This window comes from Saprolegnia diclina (assembly GCF_000281045.1).
Source record: "Saprolegnia diclina VS20 unplaced genomic scaffold supercont1.48, whole genome shotgun sequence".
Classification (NCBI taxonomy): Eukaryota; Oomycota; class Saprolegniomycetes; order Saprolegniales; family Saprolegniaceae; genus Saprolegnia; species Saprolegnia diclina.
Genome location: NW_008246115.1, coordinates 134,275 through 148,160, shown reverse-complemented (window position 1 = coordinate 148,160; position 13,886 = coordinate 134,275). Strand labels below are relative to the sequence as shown.

Below are 13,886 nucleotides of genomic sequence, written 5' to 3'. Positions count from 1 at the left end.
AAGCGCACGCACGCCAACGAGACACGTCCGTCGGCGCCTTTGTTGAGCGGCTACAGAGGCTACAGGGGTTGGAGCTGCCAAAGGCTTGTACCGGTAAGCGACTCGCGGCTGCGGAACGGAGTCGTGATGGCAGCCGTGGTTGGCGCCCAGTGCAACTGCTGTCGCCATATTTGATTGACGATGCATCCAGTCGATCACTTGCGAAGGGCGCCATTGTTGAAGCTCGACGACGCCATGGGGCGGACGAGCTGGGCGGACGCTGCATGTTGTCGAGTCTGCATTTGGCGCTTGGTCGCAGACAGTCTAGCTCGACGGAGCATTGATTGTGCAACCGAGCGCACCAAGGAGCGTCCTCCGAGGACGTCCTTTCGGCGGCGTGAGTGCCTTGGGGGCAGTAAAAAGATGCCTGCAACGCGCTGTTACGCCCTGCCTCGTGTCGCGGATGGCTAAGACAAACCATTAGCACACAAGCGTGTGCTTGATGGCTCATTAGTCGACGAAGATACACGAGTAGGAACCACCGCTACGTCTCTCGTGTACTGTTGAGGGTTGACACATACACGTTAAACGCGTTAAACGAGTCAACGGAAACCAAGTGGTTCGTGCGCAACTGTCCCTTTCAGAGCTTTCAGAGCTGGATTAGCCAGCGGATGAATTGGCAATGAGAAGGATCACCGTCATTCCAAGTGCACACGATCGCCCACAAGCTCGTAGCACCCTGCTTCATGTCCGAGGTTGTGCCTCCTCGCCTCGTGGCCCTTGACGCCAGCTACAGTATTCACCAGCGTTACCGAGGCGCCAAACAAAGAACGTTGCCATCAGGTCCGATGCTCGGTACGAAGTCAATACTAGTGTGACCCTCTCGCATATTGTCGAGCAGATCTTATAGCTTATAGCGATCTTCCCGCGAGGACGTGGACACGCGATCTTTGCGCGGCCCCACCGGATATTGACAGCCTACTTATCCGGATAACGACCAAGATTCTCGGAATAACGAAAAAAGCCCGACCGGCCGTCAAGATGCAAGGCCTCGACGACGAGTTCCACGAGCCCTTGGTGGACGCGCCGCCCCGCGTGTCGCCCGCCAGCGCACCGACGACCGCTGGTTACGCCAACGCGCCCAAGCAGGTCAACGTGCCGTACGGCCCGTCCACGGCGTACACGGTGCCGCAATACGACCCATCGGACGCGTACGCAGGCATGGAGCATGGCGGTAGCAGCTGGCCGCGCGGCAAGACAACCTCGGATCGCTCGGCGCTTGGCGCACGCCTCGATGTGTGGGTCAGCGGGATCTACACTGTCGTGGCCGCGCTCACGATCATGCAAGGCTTTGGCATCATGCTGCACTTCAGCATTTCGGCGAGTTGGTCCTTTTCGCTTCGTCCTTGAGCTCACATCTTGTCTAGTGCTTCTCGGGGCGTACCTCATGGCCTTTGGGATGGGCCTCATCTTGTACGACCTCAAGAGCGTCGTATACGGCGTGAGCCTCGAGCTTTGGTTCCCGTTCCTAGGCAACTACCTCGGGCGCGGCTTTGTGCTCCTCTTCCTCTACGCGCTCAACGCGCAGGATTTTCAGTTCTTCCAGCTCCCGACATGGATCTCGGTCCTCGAGGCGATTGCCGCCGGGCTCCACTTTGCCATCTTCAGCACGACGCAGCCGCAGTAGGATACGCCATATGCGTAGGGCCCCCTACGTCCATTTGGAATGTGCGAATATATTTGTGTTGCAAATTGTATGGAAAATGTCGAAAATAAAACGGGGTCGAAAAAGTTAGGGCGAGGCAGAGGTGCATTTCGCAACCCGTCGAGAATGCTGCAAGACGACGCGCGCCGCTGGCTGGCCTCGCCGCTGGTCGCGCTCCATCTCTGCGCCTCCGTCGAGCACGCCGGTGCTAGCATCCTCCAGATGATGAGCGCATACGTAGTCTACACGTGGCTTGCCGCCGACGACCGCGACGACCCCGCGAGCTTTGCAGCGCTGCCCGTCGTCGGCAAGGGCGCGCTCTTGGCCTGCATCGGCCACGTCGCTGCGTTCGCCTCGATGCCGGCGTTCATCGCGCTCTATCGGTCGTTCAAGTGGCAGACGATGACGTACATTGGACTCAGCGTCGGGCTCACGGCCCTCGCGCTCGCATGGATGCTCATGAGCATCACCAACGTGCTCTCCATCATGTTTGTCCTCCGCGCGCTCGGCGCCGGCGTCAGCGGCGTCCTCGTCTCGAGCGTATCGGCCGCGCAAGAGTACCACGGTAGCGTCGACGTGCAGTCGCTTCTCCGTCCGCATTTTGGTCGCGTCATGAGCGCGCTCTTCATCGGACTTTGCGCCGTCGTCGACGTGGCCCAGGACCACGCGACGATCCACATATCGTTCATGTCGCTCATGGCGCTCTTCTGCGTCCTCTGCGTCTTCCTCCTCCGCTTCTTCGTTCGCGCCCAGCGCAAGGCGCTCAAGGACGAAGAGAAGAACAACCTCCTCATCGACGACATCGAGATGCCCGCGACGCCGCCTCCGGCAGTGCTCGGGGCGCCGCGCCCGCACTTTAACGACATCCGCCGGCTCTGTCCGCATTATCTCTACGGCGCGACGACCGCGGGGCACCCGATCTGGATCATTCAAGCGGGGCTCCTCGACGTCCACGCGCTGCAGCAAGCGGGCTTTACCTCGTACTGCCTCAAGGACCACTTTGCGTACATGCTCTCGTACCTCCGCAGCACAAACCCATCGACGCTCGTCGTTGTGCTGGACCTCGACGGCCTCAAGCTCATCGAGACGCAAGGCTGGACCATCGACTGGGTCTGCACGATCGTGGCGCACCTGCAGCGCTGCGCCAAGGACGACACGCTGTGCCAGCTCTACGTCGTGAACGTTCCATTTTGGTTTTCGTGGGTCTGGAAGACGATCCGGTCGCACATTGCCGATGCGACATTGTCGAAAATTACGTTTTTGAAAGCCAAGCCCGGCTTCCGCAAAGCGACGCTCGAGCCGCTGCACCACGTTGTCGGCCGCCTCGCGCTGCTCCCGACCATGTACGGCGGCGAGAACCCGATTGCGCTCAGCGAGACGGACCAAGAGCTTGCACTCGACGCCCACATTACGTCGCTCAACGCGACATTAGAAAAGTCGCGCGAGCTCATCTACAGCGATGGCAGCGACGACGAAGACGCCTTCTTTGACTGCACGCCGGTCGTCGACGAGACACCAACGGCAACGACGATGAGCAGCGACGACGAGTCACCGGTCCTCCGCGTCTTTGTCGCGCCGCCGCCCGCCCGCATCTTTGTGCCGCTCCTGCAAAGCACGAACCGGCAGCTGCTTGCGATGCTGCGCGCCTACACAATGCACGTGACGCTCCACGTGGCGTTTGATGCGCTGTACCCGATGTGGGTGCTGCAGCACGCGTCGGATTCAGCACCCTTGACACGTCTCGGTCTCGCGGCACTTGCCACGGGCGTTGCCTCGGGCGTGCACCTTGTTTTGCGGCATGTGCCGCTTCCGCCGATCGATCGACTCTTTGCTCTCCAAGTGGCGGTGTTTGCGATCTTCCCGCTGCTGCTGGTGCTCGACTCGAACGTCCTCTCATGGCCCATCGTCGTCGGCTTGCTTTTGGCCAAGGCGGTCGTCCAGGACGCTACGACGCGGTATCTCTGGCGTCGCGTGTGCCAAGCGGCGTGTCCCGACCACAACGCTGAGAGCAATGAAGACAACATCCACAAGGTCCTCGAGCGCACGCTCGTATGGCTCTGGCTCCTCGCCAACGCCTGCGGCAACCTCGTGCCGCCGATTCTAGTGGCGCTGTTGCAGCACTTGTGGGCGGGTCATGTTCGACTCGCGCTCGCTGCCATATACTGGGGCGCGGCCGCGCTGATCGTGCTTTTGTATATGCGTGTGCGGCCGCAGTTGCACCATAGCGTTCTCGACAGGATCGTGTAGACGTGTGTATCCCTCTAAATTATAGCATGCTTGCTTGGCTCTTGAACTGTTATTAAGCCGTACTCAGAGTATTCTTCGGGGGTTATGGACAGGTACAAATAGCAATTGTGTTCCTCGCTCCGACTTGCTTCTTGCTGGATCGAGCCAGGTGTTCCGCGTCTGCGCTTTTGGCGCCGAGTTCAAATCAATTTCCGGATAAGGGAACCGTATCCGGTTGTTTGCAATTCAAACGCGTCAGAAGGTGTCGGAAGAGGCGTCAAAAGGTGTCGAAAGGAGGATTTCGGCCAAGGGCGTGTAATTATTGGCTATTGGCTAATATGAAACTTTGTATTCGCGTTTTAGTTCAAAAAACGCACGGGACGAAGTTCAGGTGGGCAGGCGGCGCCGGCGCAGCAACTAACTAACGACGTACTTGTACTAGGCATGCAGCGTGAGGAACTAGGCGAAGAGCAGAACCCCAACCTGCAGCTCCAGCAGCTCCAGATGCAGCAGCAGCAGCTCCAGCAGCAGCAGATGCAGCTCCACGCGTTCTGGCAGTCGCAGATCCACGAGATCTCGCAGATCGACCCGGAGGTCCAGGACTTCAAGACGCATCAGTTGCCGCTGGCGCGTATCAAGAAGATCATGAAGTCCGATGAAGACGTTCGCGTACGTCCTCTATCTTATCGCTGTTGCATGGTCGCTCAGGCCGCACGTAGATGATCAGCGCCGAGGCGCCCGTGCTCTTTGCCAAGGCCTGCGAGATGTTCATCTTGGAGCTGAGCCTGCGGGCATGGATCCACACGGAAGAGAACAAGCGCCGGACGCTGCAGCGCAACGATATTGCCATGGCCATCACCAAGACGGACACGTTTGACTTTCTCATCGACATTGTGCCCCGCGAAGACATCAAGCTCCCGGGCAAGAAGGTACCTACGTCCTGCGCCATATCAGGTTGCTCACGCTATCAAGTAGGAAGGCGCGATGGACCCGCAAATGGTGTACCAGCAGCAGTTGCAGCAGCAGCAAGCAGCCATGCTGCACCAATTCATGCAGTCGCAGGCGGGCGGCAACCCGGCCATGTGGCCGCCACAGCAGCTTCAGATGATGCAGCACTACCAGCAGCAGCTCCAGGGCATGCAGCCCGCGGCCGCCGACGGCACCGCAGCGCAGCAGGCGACGTCGACGCAGCAGGCCAACCAAGCGGCGCGCAACGGCGTCGACGTCTAAGCCGGCGTGTGTATATTTCTGCATCTTCAACTTCTTCTACTAGCTAGGTCGTAGCCCGTGTCATCTTTAATACTACAGAGCTTTCCCTCTAGAGCTCGTGCATCGCATCGGCCTTGGGGTGGGCCGCTTGGATCTTGACGTATTGGTACGTGGCGACGCCACCGAGCGCCAACGCCATCCCAAACACCGAGACGAGCCGGATCGCATTCCCAAAGTAGAGAATCGCACTCAGCACGATCACGACCCGCTTCATCGTGCTCATGATCGAGTACGTGAGCTCCGAGACCTTGCCGAGCAGCTAGTACAAGGTCAGCATCCACACGCAGGACGCGTGAGGTACCAAGGAGGCGGCAAAGCTCGAAATGAACTGGCATGTACTGCAGCACAAGATCAAGCCGTACGGAACCCTACGCAGCACGCGTCGCCATGAGGAAGCGGATTGCGCAGGCGCCATGGACGTACGAGGTCGGAAACATGGTCTTCTCGGCGCTGTTCCAAAGCAGCATCGGCATGTTGACTGCGATGCAGAGCATGCCATTGTAGAAATGAAGCTACATAAGTTGATGCAAGCCTCTATAAGGACGAAGAAAGGAGAGGGCAGAAGAGACGCACGTTGATGCTGTCGGCGACGATGCCGCTGCGAAGAAGGTACTTGGCATACATGCTCTACAGGTCATCGTCGCACGGATGCTGATGGTGATCGTCTTGCGGAGTACCTGCATGACTCCGAACATGGACGACGAGACGGCGCAGAGAAGGCCCACGGTTGCAAATTCCTACGGGCTTGTCAGCATCGCTCTATGGAGGACAAGGACGTTATGCGTACGTTGATCTGGACTTCAGACATGGACGCGAGCGAGACGCCGACAACAATCGGTAGCAACGAGAGGTAGATGGGCAGCGCATGCGTCGTGCGGTACACGAGGTAGGCGAGGACGACGTTGAAGAGCGGCGTCGACGCCTAAGTCGCTTTCGTCGTTGCCTCCTGCGTGGCGTCGTAGAGGTACCTTGCACGTGTGGGTGAGCGCGACAGGCACCTTGGAGTAGCTCCAGTACGTCAAGATCTTGGCCGCGATCGCCATCATGCTGAGTGGCAGCATCGAGAGCACACTAGAAGCCATGATGAATGAGCTCAAGATGGCAGGCGCATCGATCTCGATCTCGAAATGTAAGCGTACTGGTCCAACTTCATCGGGCGAAGATACCACACCTTGTAGCGCGACGTGGGCGGGACGGCAAAGATGGCCGCTAGCGCCCAATGTCACACCAAAGCCGAGCGATTCGGCGTACCGTCAAAGCACGTGCCGAGCGCGAGATGGCACACGGTAAGCGCCTCGGCCGAGAGGCCATGCTCCTTGATCAAGATCTTGTTGATGAACGTCGCGCTTGTCGAAAAGGTGTACCATGCCAGCATGTACACGATGGCCTAGCGTCGTCTATGAGGCTCGCCCGTCGTCATGGCCACCGGCGTACCGTGGATGGATTGTCCGAGGACCAGCTGGCTGACCGCGGCCGCCCCACGGGCATGACCGGTGCATACGCGTCGATGGCGACGACCTTGGTTGGGCCCGTCGTCTCCTTGGTCGGTGCCATTGGCCAAGATTCCGCAGTGTGGAGTTACTGCGACGGCCACCATCTTCGAACTTCGGTATGGCTGGAAACACCCCATTTGACCAGACAAGAATCATCGCAATGTGCGCTTCTACTAGAGACCTTGACAAGACTGGCAGCGACGCTGCATAGCGTGCAAGACGCACGCACGAGCGGCGACAGAGTCCACGCGGCAAAGTCCTCGATGCCATCGCGTGTTGCCGAAGCCACCGCGTCACCGATGGTCATCGAAGATCCGGATAACCATCCGCACGGGTTGAAGGCAACGAATGACGTGGAGCGCCTGGGTGGACCGGTCCCCCTCGCCGCAAGTACAACCAAGCGCAGACGGCTCTAGCCTTCGGTACTAGTACCATAATAGGAGGTCTTGCCAGTGCCACAGCAGGTGTAGCTCGGATCCATCTCGCATTGCCGCCAGGTCGTGGTGTAGCCCACCACTGCGTCGGCTACGTAGTCCAAGGATCGACAGCCAAGTATTTACATTCTCTTGGCAGCGCATCGGAGCTCTTGGGCTAGTTTATACTTGATGCTGTTTAGTCGCATAACGATTTGGCGCGAAACGGTAGCCACGTCAGAAACGAATGCCGCGGATTTGCCCGGCGGATAATGACCCACCGCCGCCGCCGCCGCTGACAACGTCGCGGCTGAGCTGGCGGCGCCTGCTTTTAACGCTCATCTCGTACACGCTCTTCTTCACAGACGTGCCGCGGAGCGGGTATGGGTTTGCGTCCTTCCCAAGTACCTACAGTCGCCACGCACCCGACTCGGCCTCGTACTTTGGCCCGTACGCGTACCTGGTGCTCAACATCTCGCGGCAAGACAACGGTTTGCACCAATAGCTCTCTACGCTCTCCATCACGCGCTTTATAGGCTCGCTTGCAGGTCTCGCGTCGTCCGGGCCCACCTCGAGGGCGCTAGTGTGGAGCTACAAGTTTGATACGACCTCGATCGGTCTCCGCGGGCTCGTCGCCGTCCACAACATTTCGGGATGGTATTCTGACCACGCACACTTGATGCGAATGCTAAGTGTCTACTATCTGGTGAGGGACCCGTGCTTGCTGTACCAGTCGACGTGTCCCAACTTGACGCTCAGCGTCGCATCCGTGTGGCGCATGCTGGACAGCACGATGGACGCGCTGGCGCCGTCGCCCACCGCGTGCCGCACAATCACCGCATTTCGCGACAACCTGGACGACTTTGCAGATTTTGGGCCGCTCCAGCACGTCCACTACCGGTCGACGCAGACGCAGACCTTGGACACGCCGGTTGACCTCTGCAAGCCGCACTCGGGGCATCGCCTCCAGTTCTGCAACGAGCCGTGGTCCAACCTCGGCACGTTTGGTGCGTCATTCTCTACTCCTACGGCAGCAAGCTAAATACGTTCGTATTGCTGTAGGCTACAAGAAGGTGAGTGTCATCAGCGCGCACATTCAGGCGCGGATGCAAGCGCGCCAACGTACGATGGACCTCAACTCGCAGCGCATGGACGTTGTCGTCATCGACTCGACCATGGACGTGCAGCGCTGGCGGGGTAGTCTCACGCACGTCGACTCGTTCACGTGGGACGTAGTCTCGCTCCTCCGGGTGCAAAACTGCACCAACCCATCGAGCTGCCGCACGGTCGAGCTCGTCGACTACCGGTACGAGGGCGGCATGCTCGACTCGAATGTCGTTTACTACTACAAGCTCGTGCAACTGCTTCGACTTGTGGGCCAAGTGTACAATGTCGTCCGCGTGTTGGCGCTTTTTGGCGGCTGCTACGCGGCGACGCGCCGCCACCCTGTCTCGGATTCGCGATGGCTCGCAGCGCTCGGCCTCTTCTTTCGCATTCCTGGTCAAGTGGTCATCTACGGCAGTTGGTTTCCAGTGAGTCTCTTCGTTTTTGCGCACGCCACCGACGCGACGCTGCTCTATCTGTACATTTCCAAGAGCTTTGTCGCGCTCGATGGCGCGATCAACACGAGCTTGTCGAATTTATATGGCCTCTCGACGCTCCTTACTTGCCACATGCGCAACGTATGGGTCCTCAACCTGCTCGCCAAGGCGTACTTTTACCTCCGCCACCATGGATCGCACGCATCGAGGTGGTCGCGCCACCTCGTCGGTCTCCGCGGCTACTTGTTGCCGCTCGTGTCGTTTGTGTCGGCCATCTTTGACGTGCGCTGGAACGCGCTGCGCAGTACCGAGATCCTTGCGGCCGCACCCGTGTTACCGAGTAGCGCCCAAGCCGCCAAGCACGCGGGTTCGATTCCCTGTGATGTGCGCTTTAGCGGCCTGTTCACCGACGCCAAAAACTTGCTCATTGCGCTGTTTCTTGTCCGAAGCGCTTTGCGACTCGGGCGCGTGCGCTCGGTCCACGCGACGTCGTCAGTGCCGTACATTGCGCTCGCCCACTGCAACCTCTCGATGTTTAGTACGTCGTGGCGGTCACTCTTTCTCGATCGGACGCTTGGCCGAACCGTGAGCACGCAGCTCACCCTTCCCCAAGATGACGACGACAACATTGACGAAGCGCGGATGCTCATGAACATTATGTGGATGACCGACCCGATCGAGTGGCTTCTCTTGTGGCAGTGGCGCTGTCCGATCGTCTTCACCTACCGCCACGCCACGACGCGACAGGTGCTGCATCATCCGCTCGGAAAACTCGATCTGGAAGAACTCGACGACCACATACTTCTTGATGCGCGCTACGAGTGCATTGGCCAGCAAGACCTGAACGCTCTCGCGTGGTGCGACCGAATCCAGTGCTACTGAAAGCAACCACACCACCGTAATAGAATAGTGTTGACAGTAGCATGTCACCCAAAACATGTGTTTCGGCATGACTCGTCCTGCGCTTCCATCAGGTTCTTAGAGCCAAAGGCTATAGAACGCGTCCGACGTCCCCTCGGAGCATAAGCTTTCCAGCATGAGCACAAGACGGGGCGCACTCCAAGCCGGTGTGCATCAACCAGTGGACGCCTCTCCAGTGCGGCTTCTGAAACCGATATGGCGTGTAGCCTCAAACGATGCCAAGGTTGGTCCCAGGTCCCACCCTCTCGCTTTTCACGCGGTGACTCTAGGCAAGCGTGGATGCATTTGTCCCAGAGGCGCCAACCTCCCGCCAGGTAGCTACAGAGGCACGTCGGTACCTTCGGAGCCGACGCTACCTGCTCTCACGCCGACCAAGGCGGCCAAGTCGACAAAGCAACCACGGCTAAATCGAAGCAAGCCAACGTCGTCGAGCGCTGCCACGACGCCCACAACGTCGAGTCCACTAGCCACCGTCCCACCGACTGCTGTCCCCGCAGCCATCGTTCGTGCAACTGTACCGGAGCCAGTGTTGCCAGTATTGGACCCGCGACGCAACGGCTCTATCGTCGTGCGCTACAACCACTACAAGAAGGAATTTGCGATCATGAACGGCAGCGTGACCACCGCTGTGATCGACGCACAGTACTTTCTTTTGTCAGTGTTTCCCAAGGCCGCATTGCACCTCAGTCGCTACGGCCCATCGGACTTTGGGTATGAAGCAAACGGCGAGAGCGAGCGACCGATGCTGCGCGAAGACCCGCCAGGCGTCTACCACGATCTGCTCGATGGCGACGTCGTCTGGGTCCATATCGAAGAAGACGCGGCCGAGCGCGCGGCCTACGAAGAGCGCCAAGACGCGTATGCAAAAGCGGCGGCGAACAAGCGGGCCGAGGCGCCGCCATCCAACGGCCTTCTCAAGGAGAAGACCGAGTCGTGCTCGTGTCTGGAGGGCAACCCGTGCGTCGATCGGTACTGCTGCAAAGACTGGGACCACCGGCTCGAGGTCGCCAAACGACATGGCTGGAAAGGCTTTCAGTAGCTTACACTGTACACTCCGCAGGAAATCTAACGATTTGTTGCTCGTTGACGCCACTCGACTATCGTTCTATCAACCTCGCCCCGTTCTCTTCCATGTCAGCACGTTCCTCTCGGAGGCCGTCACAATTATAGCGCGGAAGCCGTAGTATCATCATCATGGCCGCCATACGTGCGCTCCCATCAAGAGAATAACCAGTGTATTATTCCCTTGGCTCACATTGAGCCAAATTTCAGTGTCAAAGAGTGTACTAGGGCTAGGGTTACCACGCTCACGGAAATCAATGCTAAGCGGAGGACCGTTGACGGGTCCAGTCAAGAAGTGTAGTTCCCGACTTCGCCTCGTAGCGCTCGACACTGGCCAGCCACCAAGTAGAGCCGGGTTCGAATTTGGCGAGTCTTTCTGGTTGTGATTCCGGTATTAGGCTGTAGCGTCGTATTAGTATGCCACTGGGTTCATAACCCACAAAATATCGCACAAAATGGGCAGCCACAGGAGAATATGCATCAAAACAGTTGAAAAAAGTAATGGGAGTCCACTCGAAACAACCACCGTATTAGACAAGACACACGCACACAAGCAGACAAAGAGGGCGGAGAGGTCACGGGACGAGCAATTTCCTTCGATTGCCGTCGATGCGGTTGATCCACTGCGTCTTTTCGTACTTGGAGTTGATGTAGAACGTATGCAGAGTGCCGTCGTGGTAGATTTGGAGCGGCCAGCGCGTCGTCTTGAAGTGCATCATACCCGCCGTGTCGAGCTTGGCGTTCTTGTCGCGGACGAGCTGGATGCGGCGCAAGTCAAACATCTTGTACGGCGTGAGCCCGCCGGGGTGATACAGCGAGAGATGCGTCTCCGTCAAGACGCCCCACTCGGCGTGGTCGGCGTCCTTGCACCACGCGAGCGAGCTCTCGTACGACATGCCGCTGCGCATATATAGCTTCCCGACGCGGTGGCGGACCGCTGCGAGCGTCTTGGAGAGCACGGACGGGCGCATAAACATCTGGCCCGCGAACGACGACATGGACGGGTTCAAAGGCACGAGGCTCAGCTCGACGCGGCCTTCGACCGTGCGCTCGGTCTGCTGCAATGGCGCGTCGATCGGAATGCGGTACGTCCCAAACGGCACGTACGTCGCGCGGAAGTTGGCGGGTTGCGCCCAGTCGTCGGCCACTGAAAGCACGGCCTGCCCGAGGAAGATGGGGTTCTGCACCTTGGAGCCCTCGGCGGCGACCGTCACAATCACATCGTAGTTGCTCGACATGATCGGGACAAAGAAAGGCGCGTGCACGATCTTGGCCTCGCGCGAGACCTCGGTCTTGTACGTGTACATGCGCGGGCCATACGGGCGGCGCAGCACTGTAATGAGGCAGATGAGCCCCATGCGCAGCCACTTGGCCGACGTGTCGAGGCCGTGGATCTGCAGCTGCGCGGGCCGCCCAATCTGCCCCTGGAGACGCACGCGCAGCGCCTTGGCCGCATGGCTACGCCACGCGCGCTGGATCTTGGCGGCGGCGAGCGCGTACAAGAGGCGCTTCGGGGTCGCGTCGGGGCCAGGCGTGTCGTCGGCCTGGTTGTCGCCAGCGTACTTGCGTGCCATGTGAGCGACTTGGTCCTGGGGTACTCGGCTGAGCTTCTTCTTGCTCGTCCCGAGCTTTGGGCGCAGGCGCAGCGGCGGCGTCTTGGGCACATACTCGGCGGCTCCTCCGTCGACCATCGCGCACGTTCCAATGTCAAAAAGGCTTGGAAATAGATCGAAGTTCGAAGCTCATAGCAATCCACAGGGTTTTTGTAAGCTCGATGGCTGTCACAGTCGGTGCAATGTGGCGAAACTTCGTCGAAGCCAAAGTGGCAACGGCAGAGGCCAGCAGATGATGGCGCGGGGCAAGGCGCGCAGTAATTTAGAACGACAATATGTACATTTGTCACAAAGTGCTTGTCGTTGACTTGGTGCAGGGAGCGTAGTCGGCGCTGGTGGAAGGGTATCAAGGAAAGGCTGGCAACGGTTTCTCCGTCTCTGTCTACTTCGGCAGTATCCAAATGGTGTCGTTCGTCGCCATCGCGTCTTCTCGCCTTGGGTGCAACGCTGGTGCATAGCACAGAAGAGGACACGCTCATCACCCTATCCCTGGTAGGCATGTAGCTCCGGTAGCATCGCTTTTAGATGCAAAGACGCGAGTGCAGAATGCATCAACAGATAACAGGGTGTTGACGAAGCACGCAAGAGCATGATCCTGATATGGAGATTGTTCCCGACGCGGCGAATTCAGATGCACATGCATAGAGACGGCGTCGGCAAGCTTGGGTGATGTGGCATCATCCAAGGTGTGCGCAGAAGCATTTGTCGACTGATGTCGCTAGCATTCGTAGTCCATCCTGGTGGTCTCGTATCTCATTGCGTTGGCGTCGAGAGGGCTCCTGGTAGTGCCACCAAGATGACTCGGGGTAGGTGTGCCTGCGTTTCTCGGACGTTTTGCGAATCGCATATGATCACTGCAATTCTGGAGCAAAGGCAAGCACGTCTTGTAGTTGCCGACTGCGAATGAACTGCGATACAACTCAAAGTCAAAAAGAACGCAATGCCATTTATACTACCGCTACGGGGACGGTCCGTGGTCGTGGGCAACCTTCGGGGGGTCGCCCATAATGATACTGACCTCCGACGTCATGGCTTGGGGAGGCAGAGGGTCCACCGAGTGGCTTCGCTCTTTCTCGGCGCGGAGCTCATGTTCGTGCTGCAGGAGCAGAACTGAGTTTCGTCGGCTGCGGACCAAAGTCGAAAAACCAAGACCGAGGAAGGCAGCCCCGAAGATGCCCGCCATCGCGATCATCGGCGGGCCGTACGTCGACTCTTCGAGGTCGTACTTGGTGCAGCGGGGGCCAGTCCAGACGCCCATGCACTTGCAGCGGCGCTTGATGCACGAGCCCGTGATACTGGCGGCCGACGTGCAGTCGTCATCGGTGTTGCAGGTCGCGCCTCCCGCCACAATGATATACGGGTTGCGAGGATCCGTGTAGTTGGTGATGTGCGCCTTGATAAACTCCTTAGATGGATGCGAGGCGGGGTCGCAGCCGACGCTCATCGTCTTGGTGTCTTGCCTACAGAAAAATAGACTCTGTAAGATACAGAATGGAATACTGGATCAACGCACCAGACGCGAATGTAGTCGACCGACATGTACATCGGGAACGAGTCGCAAATGTTGTTGGTCACCTTATGCTCCCACGAACCAGGCTCCGGATGCGTCGCGTTGCCGCGGCAACCACCGACTTGCCAGTTGGGGGGCGTAGCACCTACGCCAT

The 13,886-nt window shown here is 58.8% G+C and overlaps 8 protein-coding genes across 8 annotated transcripts; 5 read left to right on the top strand and 3 right to left on the bottom strand.

Annotated features, from left to right (window-relative positions):
• The first annotated feature begins 645 nt into the window (after positions 1-645).
• SDRG_12257 (hypothetical protein) lies at positions 646-1,758 on the top strand. Its single transcript, XM_008618323.1, has 2 exons — positions 646-1,363; positions 1,407-1,758. Exons 1-2 carry the CDS (start codon positions 1,021-1,023, stop codon positions 1,664-1,666), a joined length of 603 nt encoding a protein of 200 aa, XP_008616545.1. The 5' UTR covers positions 646-1,020; the 3' UTR covers positions 1,667-1,758.
• A 37-nt stretch (positions 1,759-1,795) lies between these two features.
• On the top strand, positions 1,796-3,977 carry SDRG_12256 (hypothetical protein). Its single transcript, XM_008618322.1, has one exon. The coding sequence runs from the start codon at positions 1,811-1,813 to the stop codon at positions 3,929-3,931; it is 2,121 nt and encodes a 706-aa protein (XP_008616544.1). The 5' UTR covers positions 1,796-1,810; the 3' UTR covers positions 3,932-3,977.
• A 377-nt stretch (positions 3,978-4,354) lies between these two features.
• Positions 4,355-5,140, top strand: SDRG_12255 (hypothetical protein; the record flags this gene model as incomplete). The annotated part of the gene is made up of 3 exons (XM_008618321.1): positions 4,355-4,579; positions 4,630-4,839; positions 4,886-5,140. 3 exons carry the CDS (start codon positions 4,355-4,357, stop codon positions 5,138-5,140), a joined length of 690 nt encoding a protein of 229 aa, XP_008616543.1.
• On the bottom strand, positions 5,075-6,741 carry SDRG_12254 (hypothetical protein). Its single transcript, XM_008618320.1, has 10 exons — positions 6,614-6,741; positions 6,431-6,566; positions 6,319-6,388; positions 6,148-6,250; positions 5,967-6,101; positions 5,857-5,916; positions 5,753-5,806; positions 5,603-5,691; positions 5,481-5,547; positions 5,075-5,438 (listed from the first exon to the last, which is right to left on the bottom strand). The coding sequence occupies exons 1-10, from the start codon at positions 6,731-6,733 to the stop codon at positions 5,229-5,231; spliced, it is 1,044 nt and encodes a 347-aa protein (XP_008616542.1). The 5' UTR covers positions 6,734-6,741; the 3' UTR covers positions 5,075-5,228.
• A 563-nt stretch (positions 6,742-7,304) lies between these two features.
• Positions 7,305-9,575, top strand: SDRG_12253 (hypothetical protein). Its single transcript, XM_008618319.1, has 4 exons — positions 7,305-7,576; positions 7,622-7,742; positions 7,797-8,092; positions 8,148-9,575. Exons 1-4 carry the CDS (start codon positions 7,333-7,335, stop codon positions 9,506-9,508), a joined length of 2,022 nt encoding a protein of 673 aa, XP_008616541.1. The 5' UTR covers positions 7,305-7,332; the 3' UTR covers positions 9,509-9,575.
• A 34-nt stretch (positions 9,576-9,609) lies between these two features.
• Positions 9,610-10,679, top strand: SDRG_12252 (hypothetical protein). The gene is made up of 2 exons (XM_008618318.1): positions 9,610-9,770; positions 9,817-10,679. The coding sequence occupies exons 1-2, from the start codon at positions 9,743-9,745 to the stop codon at positions 10,584-10,586; spliced, it is 798 nt and encodes a 265-aa protein (XP_008616540.1). The 5' UTR covers positions 9,610-9,742; the 3' UTR covers positions 10,587-10,679.
• Positions 10,680-11,077: 398 nt separating this feature from the next.
• SDRG_12251 (hypothetical protein) lies at positions 11,078-12,315 on the bottom strand. Its single transcript, XM_008618317.1, has one exon. The coding sequence runs from the start codon at positions 12,298-12,300 to the stop codon at positions 11,185-11,187; it is 1,116 nt and encodes a 371-aa protein (XP_008616539.1). The 5' UTR covers positions 12,301-12,315; the 3' UTR covers positions 11,078-11,184.
• Positions 12,316-13,158: 843 nt separating this feature from the next.
• On the bottom strand, positions 13,159-13,794 carry SDRG_12250 (hypothetical protein). The gene is made up of 2 exons (XM_008618316.1): positions 13,736-13,794; positions 13,159-13,682 (listed from the first exon to the last, which is right to left on the bottom strand). The coding sequence occupies exons 1-2, from the start codon at positions 13,765-13,767 to the stop codon at positions 13,181-13,183; spliced, it is 534 nt and encodes a 177-aa protein (XP_008616538.1). The 5' UTR covers positions 13,768-13,794; the 3' UTR covers positions 13,159-13,180.
• Positions 13,795-13,886: the final 92 nt, after the last annotated feature.

Coding starts and splice junctions, on each gene's coding strand:
- SDRG_12252 (XM_008618318.1), top strand. CDS start 9,743: ATGGCGTGTAGCCTCAAACGATGCCAAG. Junction 9,771..9,816: donor TAGCCTCAAACGATGCCAAG/GTTGGTCCCAGG, acceptor CGGTGACTCTAG/GCAAGCGTGGATGCATTTGT.
- SDRG_12253 (XM_008618319.1), top strand. CDS start 7,333: ATGCCGCGGATTTGCCCGGCGGATAATGACCCACCGCCGCCGCCGCCG. Junction 7,577..7,621: donor CATCTCGCGGCAAGACAACG/GTTTGCACCAAT, acceptor CGCGCTTTATAG/GCTCGCTTGCAGGTCTCGCG. Junction 7,743..7,796: donor GTCCACAACATTTCGGGATG/GTATTCTGACCA, acceptor CTATCTGGTGAG/GGACCCGTGCTTGCTGTACC.
- SDRG_12254 (XM_008618320.1), bottom strand. CDS start 6,733: ATGGCACCGACCAAGGAGACGACGGGCCCAACCAAGGTCGTCGCCATC. Junction 6,389..6,430: donor GCTCGGCACGTGCTTTGACG/GTACGCCGAATC, acceptor ATTGGGCGCTAG/CGGCCATCTTTGCCGTCCCG. Junction 5,548..5,602: donor AAGACCATGTTTCCGACCTC/GTACGTCCATGG, acceptor CGTGCTGCGTAG/GGTTCCGTACGGCTTGATCT.
- SDRG_12257 (XM_008618323.1), top strand. CDS start 1,021: ATGCAAGGCCTCGACGACGAGTTCCACGAGCCCTTGGTGGACGCGCCG. Junction 1,364..1,406: donor GCACTTCAGCATTTCGGCGA/GTTGGTCCTTTT, acceptor CATCTTGTCTAG/TGCTTCTCGGGGCGTACCTC.
- SDRG_12250 (XM_008618316.1), bottom strand. CDS start 13,767: ATGTACATGTCGGTCGACTACATTCGCGTCTG. Junction 13,683..13,735: donor GTCGACTACATTCGCGTCTG/GTGCGTTGATCC, acceptor ATTTTTCTGTAG/GCAAGACACCAAGACGATGA.
- SDRG_12251 (XM_008618317.1), bottom strand. CDS start 12,300: ATGGTCGACGGAGGAGCCGCCGAGTATGTGCCCAAGACGCCGCCGCTG.
- SDRG_12256 (XM_008618322.1), top strand. CDS start 1,811: ATGCTGCAAGACGACGCGCGCCGCTGGCTGGCCTCGCCGCTGGTCGCG.